The sequence below is a fragment of the Rutidosis leptorrhynchoides genome, chromosome 2, assembly GCF_046630445.1.
Source record: "Rutidosis leptorrhynchoides isolate AG116_Rl617_1_P2 chromosome 2, CSIRO_AGI_Rlap_v1, whole genome shotgun sequence".
NCBI classification, from domain to species: domain Eukaryota; kingdom Viridiplantae; phylum Streptophyta; class Magnoliopsida; order Asterales; family Asteraceae; genus Rutidosis; species Rutidosis leptorrhynchoides.
In genome coordinates, this window is record NC_092334.1 from 148,919,279 (window position 1) to 148,928,082 (window position 8,804).

Genomic DNA, 8,804 nt, shown 5'->3' on the forward strand with positions numbered 1-8,804 from the left:
ACTTTGTTCACGAACATTATAGATTGGATGAAAATATGAACATTTAGAAAAGACACTTCGTGATGAATGTTATTATTTTGGTGGGAAAACGATCGACAAAAATAACATTCAAGATAATATTGTTCGTGAAGAATGTTAACGTTTTTTTTTCCCATGTTTTGTGAAGTAAAATTTAGCCCGATTTAGAATTTAGGGTTTAGGGTTTAGGGTTTGGGATTTTGGGTTTATTCCATAAACCCAAAACACCAAACCCTAAACCCTAAACTCTAAACCGTTCGTGTTAAAAACTCAATCTAAATCATAAATCTAAACCCTAAATCTAAACCCTTAACCCTAAATTTCTAAACCCTAATATCTAAACCCTATAAACCCTAATATCTAAACCCTAATATTCAAACCCTAATATCTAAAACCTCAAAATACGCTCGAAAAACAAGATAATTGTTATATATTACTTCTTCGAGCGTTTTCCCGCCAAAATAAAAACATTTATCAAAAAGTGTCTTTATTAAATGTTCATAATGTTCGTGAACAAAGTTTTTTAAAAAAACGAAAAAAAAAAAATTTGCTCCCCCCGTTTCCTCCCGAATGGCTACTTCCCTCTTGATCCTACCACTATATATATATATATATATATATATATATATATATATATATATATATATATATATATATATATATATATATAGTGGCAGGATCAATGGGGAAGTAACCAATCGGGGGGAAGCAAAAAAGAAAAAATCCGTTTTTTTTTGAATTTTTTTTTTCCGGTATCAAGATCACACGAAAATATGAACATTTAGAAGAGACACTTCGTGATGAATGTTATTATTTAGGAGGGAAAATGATCGACAAAAATAACATTCAAGATAATATTGTTCTCTTCACGTTTTTTTTCATGTTTTGTGAAGTAAAATTTAGCCCGATTTAGAGTTTAGGGTTTAGGGTTTGGTGTTTTGGGTTTATGGAATAAACCCAAAACACCAAACCCTAAACCCTAAACTCTAAACCGTTCGTGTTAAAAACCCAATCTAAATCCTACATCTAAACCCTAAATCTAAACCCTAAACCCTAATATCTAAACCCTAATATCTAAACCCTAATAGCTAAAACTTCAAAATATGCTCGAAAAACACGATAATTGTTATATATTACTTCTTCGAGCGTTTTTCCGCCAAAATAAAAACATTTATCACAAAGTGTCTATACTAAATGTTCATATTTTCATCTCATCTACAATGTTCGTGAACAAAGTTTTTTCAAAAAACGAAAAAAAAAAAAATTTGCTTCCCCCCGATTGGTTACTTCCCTCTTGATCCTACCCCTATATATATATATATATATATATATATATATATATATATATATATATATATATATATATATATATATATATATATATATATATATATATATATATAATAATAATAATAATAATAATAATAATAATTCTCCATTGTACTCTCACGATCAGGTTTATGAACCATCGTTTATTCTTTTCATTCTTCTTTTCTAAAATCCCTTTTCACTAATTTGTCCTCAAATCTTGGACATACCCTTCTCTTTTCTTCATCCCTACTTTTAATTCGTTACCAATTCGTAAATCCTTCAATCCTATCATTTAGACCAATTTTAACGCGACGTCACAGGGGTTCCGTCAGACCCGCTGGCAATGGGTGACGCCCCCTGACGCCCCACTGCCCCTAGTGGGGCGTTACCGCTGACGCTTGAGGGGCGTCAGTCAGTTTTTTCACGGAAGGGTGAGACAGCGTCAGGTATACGTGGCGGCTTCTGATTGGCTGAAAATTAAAGCCGTTGGCTAACGGCTATTTTTTTGTTTATTTTTTTATTTGTTAATTCTATATATTTTTATCTATATAAACCCATACATTCTACACTTTTAACACACCATTTCACTTTATTTTTCTTTCATTTTATCAATTAAATCATACAATTTTCTCTCATAACTATCAATTATTTTTTTTTCATGTCATCGTATTTACTTAGTTACGATTCCGATTCGTAAGACGAGCGTATTATTGCACTAATTCAACATTACCGAAGATATGGAGAATCGTCCGGAAAGGATACCGAATAGAGGACGGGATCAAGACGTTATCATCCGAGAAATAAGAGATAGGACGGTGCACGACCAACTAACCGATGATCTAGTTGAGCATATTTGGAACCTTCCGTCCGCATTCCGCACCATGAATGGTTAAATTTATGTAATGGTTAAATTTTATGTAATGGTTATATTTTATGTAATGGTTAATTTTTATATGTTTTTTAATTATATGTAATATAATTTGTATGCATAATAAAATAAAAAAGAAAAAAAAAATAAAACTGGTGGGACTTGTTTGACACTGGAGGGGCGTCAGGGTTATTTTGGTGTCAGAGGGTGACACTGCCACGTCAGAGGCAGATTGCACTTTTTGGCCAAAAAGTGGACAATCTGCCTGTGACGTCACAGGCAGGGTTATATATAGTCTTAGGGGGTGTTTGGGATTGCGTATTTCAATCATTGCAGAAATGCGTATTTGACTACATTAAACGGATTAAAACCAATCATATTGAACGACAATGGAAATGATTAAATACCACCAAGAATGTTGTTTATAAGAAAGCTTTGAGACGTATTTAACTGAGATGTAAATGTTATGGTTAAATATCCTTTGAGTAAATGTTATGGTTAAAAAAAAGAAAAAAAATTAAAAAAAATAATAATATTAATATTTCTATTTCACATTAACAAGTTATAAAAGTACATATTGTTAATATACATTTAAAGTGAAAATATCAAAAATGACGGTAAATAATTTTCAATTTTAAAACATGTATTCTAGAGATACGTATTCACTGAAAAGATTAAATATTTGAAAATAAACATTTAAATTAACAATCATAAACGGTCTATAAATTATTTATTATCATATTTTGGAAGGCAAGAAATGTACTCCGGATGAATTAAAATAAAAAACTAGCTAGAATCTAGCAATTATAACGAAATCAACTAGGCAACATTAAATCAATTTAGCAACTAACAAATATAACAATATCACACAACCCTAAAAGAATTTCATACCACACAAATCTCGAAATATAAGCGCAAATCACCCGTTAAAAACAACTAACGCCCCTACTAGATTACCACGAGAAAAGCAAAACGAAAAAAGAAACACGGCGAATAAAAATCATCGATCGAACATAAAAAACGAAATAGGGTTTTCTAAAATGCCGAATACGAGCATCATCAAACCGTGTTCTTCTTCCATACTCTTCGTCACATCGACGACCCAAACCCAAAGACACCAATAGTTTACTACGTCTGAATTGTTTCTTTTACCCTGAATGTAGTGTAATTAAACAATTGAAGCAAAGGCATTTTTGTATTTTAGATGATTTCCTGGTAATTTTTATACATCCTTATCATCTCATCTCAAACGAGTTCTTTAATTGAAAACTAGTTCTTCTGATTAAAAAAAAAAAAAAAAAAAAAAAAAAAAAAAAAAAAAAAAACAAACAAACAAACTTTCTTCCATCAATGCTCATACCAACAGAGTTGATGTGCAAAATTTACAATTACCAGGGATATCTCAAATGTCCAAGTACTACACATACTTGTGTAATGCGATGAGCATCTCAAAGCAAAAGATAGCGAGACGTTGCGTTCTCAAGCTTTCATATTTGTTCCAAACTCATTTGATCCTACGCCAAGTGAAGTAGTGAGGTATACTGGCATGATTCTACAAGTTCAATGATATCGTCTACGCAGGCTCAATTGTACGAATTCAAAACTCATCGTGTTTTCAGCAACATGTTATCCAGTTTTTATCCTGACCTCCGTTATTTCTTTGTTTGGAGTATCCGAAAATCCTCCTCTTCTTTCGTACATTCGGTCTTTGCTACAGTTATCCCCCGAAAGTTTGCCTTCAGTGGCCGCTAAAACAGTGAGTACATCCAATAATATTCTTTTATTAATTATTAATTCCGTTTAAGGCTAGTAATAAATTTATTTATATATAAATATTACTTTACTGTATTATGTTTGATACCATTTCCTCAAAACCAAGAGCTACAAACAATAACCGCTATCCAGTTTACCATAAGTTGTAACAACAAAATAGCTGCAAGAAAGCAAATCCCAAAAAAATCCCAAATCTTGCAATTTCAGATAATCCGATCATAACTTTAACTAGTATTAAATGTTCGAAAAGGTAAAATATACCTACACTAGCGCCCGAGCTTTCTGAGCAACCACTTCTTCCTTAACGAAGCATCTAGCGCCAAAAAGGTCTTTGCTTTTTTCTCATCTTCAAGAATATCACAACCGTCCAATAACAGATCATCATCTATATCGGATATAGCTTGAAGCGCATCAACCGCTTTTTCTATCGCACTATAGTTCTTATCTGTTTTTGCATTAACCAACTTCGAAACAACATTCGCCATATCTGTCAAAGCTTCCTTCATATCATCACTATTGTTTCTTTGCACTTTGCTACTACGTCCTGAATCTAACGAAAACTTTTTTACCCTCTTTTTCTTGTTAGATATATCGGTTTCTTGCGTCTCTATGCCCAGTTGACTATCTGATTTTGTTGTTGACTTTTCAAAGCTGCCGCCTCCAAATATCACACACAAATCTTTACGGTGTTTCAAGACTGTACCTTTATATGAGGTTGTATAAGGGTGTTCCTGTAAATCATCAAATATTAGATTGTTATATAACTGAATTGAATTAGAGAGATTACTATTGATAATTTTGAATGATAAAATATACATAAATATATAACCTTGCTATAAGCGTCCCACACGTCATCATTAGCTACAACCATTTGGCAAGGGTCATCCCAATAAAACCCATTTTGATTAAGCAGATTTTCGACATCATTAAACTGTTTCATGAAGTATGAGAATCGATCTTGTAAAGCCCGATTATCATACTGTAATTTACATCTCTCGTTAAATAATGTTGTAATCTCCGTCCAAATCTGTTCATCAAAACTATTATCAATCTTATTCCCCATTTGCTTATTCAGCATTAGTTCAATGAAGCATTCGTCCATTTCGGGTGTCCAATCGGTATTTTCTTTTGCTTCTGAAATTATCCAACTATTGCTACCTTCATCTACAAACAAATTTAAACAATGCATAAGACTACACTTGAATTAAACAATTCTATATGAACATACATTCATACCTAAACTTGATACAGTAGCATTGCGTGCTAAATGACTGTATCGCCCCTCAGTATTATTTTGACCATAAATGAGGCACAGCTTATGGTAATTAGGCACAGTTTTAACTCTGTAACATCTTGCATCCGTATGTGTCTGCATACATTTCACGTTACAGAAGGAACAAACCTCGATAAATGAAAAAAGCAATGTAACAACGTAAGTTTAGGCCTGAAAGATGCAACAAGAAAAACATGTTTACCTCGATGTAAGCATCCCAAATATGATCTTCGGCTACCACCATTTCTCGTGCATCGTCCCAAGAAAATCCAGGCTCCATTAAAAGGGTATTTACGTCATTGTACTGCCTCTTCAAATGTTTGAATCGATTCTTCAAGACATCTTTGTCATGGTTAGAGCTAAAATTGGCATTAAATGACTTAACTATGTCAATCCAAGCTTGAGCAACAAATGTCTTCCCAATTCTGTTTCCTTTATTTACATGGTCTACCAACAAGTCAATTAAGTAACGGTCCATCGGGGGTGTCCAGTGAGTTCTCGACCGTTCACCACCTACAACAATGTTGATTAAACCATACAAAATTAGCAGGGTTGCAAAAATCGCTACTCGGTGAGTACTTAGTCGGAACTTTTTAGGGAGTACTCGGCAACTCGGAAGTACTTAAATATTGACCAAGTTTGACTTTGACCGATTTTGACCTTGTTTTGATTGATTTTCCAAGTAATTCGGAGTTTTGGCCGAGTTTGACCAAGTTTGACCGAGTACTCGTTGAGTTACAAAAACCGAGTACCCGCTGAGTAATTCCGAGTTCTGCAACACTAAAATTTAGTGTTTACTCTAGAAATGCGGATTAATTATGGTTACAATGCAGTATTTATTCACAAGAAGTAAAAGATTAAAAAAAAAAATTACGCACCAGCCTTTGGTCCCGCTACATAATCATCGAGGTACTTATCCAGGTCATGATTTATTGTACCATCAGTTACTACAGTTCCGAAAATTAACTCCAAATGTTTATAATTTGGGATAGACTTAGATCTATACGATCGTGCTTGTGGGTGTGCCTATGACCAAAACATACTACATATAAACACGAAGAGATATGATAAAAAAAACTATATATACAAAATGTAAGATCATGAATGTTACCTTTATGTAAGCATGCCAAACATCATCATCGGCATCTACCTTTTGTTCCCTTTCATCCCATGAAAAACCTTGTTGCTTGAGCAAAACCATTACATCGGTATAATACTTAAACAATTTCTTGTACCGATGTCTTAAGACTCTTTTGGTATGGTGGGCCCCATATTTCGCGCCGAATGAAGTGAGGATTTCAGTCCATGCTTCTCTGCAACAGGCATTATTATTATCAAGTTTATTGCCTTTTTCTAGCTGAAGTACCAACAACTCGGTCAGGAATTGATCCATGTCTAATGTCCAATCCGTCTTTGGTCGCTCTATATTCAATGGAGCCGGACTTCCGAGCCCATCACCTGCAAAAAACAGAAATATTGACACAAACTTACTAGTAAAAACGGTTCGGGTCAGGTTATCCGGATCCAAAACAGTTTTTGTCAAAAACTTATTGTACATAATTAGCGGCTCAATTATTCGAAGCGGATTGTTTAGAAAGGTTTACTCATTGATATAAACTATGAGCGACAGTTTGCTCTGTTTTGACCCATACGGCAATTGTACTTCTATGTTCATTTTTCTACTTCACTGGATTAACCCATTAGAGATAAAACAGAGCCCATATTGACCCATTAGCGATAAAACATAACCGATATTAACCCATTCATCTGTAAATGCACCAAAACCGACACTTTTAACATATTGTAACAAATAAATTCCAAAACTTTTACTTAGGAAAGATAAAAGCAAACCTAAATTCGCTACATTGACTTCATCCTCAATATCTACATCATGACTCGAACGACTGTATCTTCCATCAGCAGTTGTATACCCATATATCAAACATAAATCACTAAAATTTTGCACTGATTTTGTCTTGTACGTACGTGCGTCTGGGCAAACCTGCATAACTCACCAGAGTAATATCATAATTATGATCATACAATTCAAATTTTCACCCCAAACAACAAGTTCAAATTACATTATTATCAATTATATATAGTCGTTCACCTTAAGGTAATCTTCCCAAACATAATCATCTGCAACCACCATACATCGAACTTCATCCCAAGCAAATCCACCTTGTCCCAACATATTCTTAACATCGTTAAACTGCTTCCATAAATTCGTATAACGGCTTTTTAACACGTCCTTATCGTACGTTGATCCAAATTTTGCATTAAATACAGTTAGCATATCAGTCCAAGCTTGTTTGTTAAATGTATGTCCAACCCTATTCCCTTTATGCATATGTTCCAACATAAGGTCTACAAAATACCGTTCCATCGACGGAGTCCAGTACGTTCGTGACCGATCATTACTGCCCTGAACTTGGCTACCCATTGCCCCAATTCACAATACTATCAAACCATATATCTGAAAAAAGTTAAAAATCCAATATTTATAATCTATTTAAAGGTCCCAATAAGAACAGCACAAAATTAATGTCCTCAATGTAGTAATGACTGTCTATAAAATGTAAATATCATGTATCGTATCCATTATATATACTGGTAACAATTCAATTACAAAGGCATGAGCTTAACAAACTGCTAAGTTAGTTGATAATTTAAAAATAAATCTATTTAATTGTGTTATTTTAAGGATAATTGACTGATCAGTGAAATATAAAATATTTGAACAAGCAAAGGAGGTACTTACGAAATGATGGTGTTTGTTTGTTGAAAGAAGGGAATAGATCTGCGATGAATGGAGTGATTGGGGATGTGGAAACCCTAGTCCGGAATAGGGCAAATGGGCCGCTGGTGTTTGGTTACGAAACTACTAGTACAGTTTTATTTTAAGGGAATTAGGGTTTCAATCTAGAGAATAATTTGGTCAATTAGCGTGAGTTTGGTTCGAAAAAGAAAATGGTTTTGACACTGTCAAAATTTTATCGTGCAGTACCATTAAGAGCACTGGGAGTGGTGACTAAGGTCACTTGGCATGTCAGACCAGACTTGTTGAGTCAAAAAAAGTGGGGATGGTTACCTCTGTCAGTTGAACATGTCAGTTTATATTTATATTTATTATTATTATTATTATTACTATTATTATTATTATGATTTTAAAAATAACTAAAAAAATTATAAAAATTAACATAAATAAAAATAACTTCCATTAATTCCTAAAAAAAACATTGCAATTCCTAAAAAATAAATAAAAACATTACAATTCCTATTTATTAAAAACCAATACGAAACGATTCAATTTCCACTTCGAAGCTTGGCCCGAATTGCCGCTTTCTTCGCTTGAAGTACCGATGCATCTTCTTCATCCATTCCCGCGGTAGATGTGACGACCCGGGAATTTCCGACTAAATTTAAACCTAATCTAATTATGATTTCGATACGATAAGCAAAGTCTGTAAAGCTGAGTCTCAAAATTTTGGAATAGACTACATGAATGGATTTAACCTTTGACTATTCCCGACGGTTCACGAACAATTGTTTGTAAATAAA

At 33.5% G+C, this 8,804-nt stretch overlaps 1 protein-coding gene across 8 annotated transcripts; it reads right to left on the reverse strand.

The window, feature by feature from the left end:
- Window positions 1-3,363: 3,363 nt before the first annotated feature.
- On the reverse strand, window positions 3,364-8,155 carry LOC139891490 (uncharacterized). 8 transcript variants are annotated; one of them, XR_011773685.1, is made up of 11 exons: window positions 8,005-8,155; window positions 7,354-7,719; window positions 7,095-7,245; window positions 6,355-6,701; window positions 6,122-6,269; window positions 5,446-5,756; window positions 5,207-5,339; window positions 4,800-5,134; window positions 4,236-4,701; window positions 4,059-4,130; window positions 3,365-3,945 (listed from the first exon to the last, which is right to left on the reverse strand). XR_011773685.1 is itself a non-coding variant. In XM_071874461.1 (10 exons), exons 2-9 carry the CDS (start codon window positions 7,684-7,686, stop codon window positions 4,237-4,239), a joined length of 2,223 nt encoding a protein of 740 aa, XP_071730562.1. In that variant the 5' UTR covers window positions 7,687-7,719; window positions 8,005-8,155; the 3' UTR covers window positions 3,365-4,130; window position 4,236. The 8 variants fall into 8 exon arrangements, 5 of the variants coding, with proteins under 5 accessions (XP_071730564.1, XP_071730562.1, XP_071730561.1 ...); XR_011773684.1 differs by having other exon boundaries at window positions 4,232-4,701; XR_011773683.1 differs by having other exon boundaries at window positions 4,037-4,701.
- Window positions 8,156-8,804: the final 649 nt, after the last annotated feature.

Coding starts and splice junctions, on each gene's coding strand:
- LOC139891490 (XM_071874461.1), bottom strand. CDS start 7,686: ATGGGTAGCCAAGTTCAGGGCAGTAATGATCGGTCACGAACGTACTGG. Junction 6,270..6,354: donor TTTGGCATGCTTACATAAAG/GTAACATTCATG, acceptor TTTTGGTCATAG/GCACACCCACAAGCACGATC. Junction 5,340..5,445: donor TTTGGGATGCTTACATCGAG/GTAAACATGTTT, acceptor AAATGTATGCAG/ACACATACGGATGCAAGATG.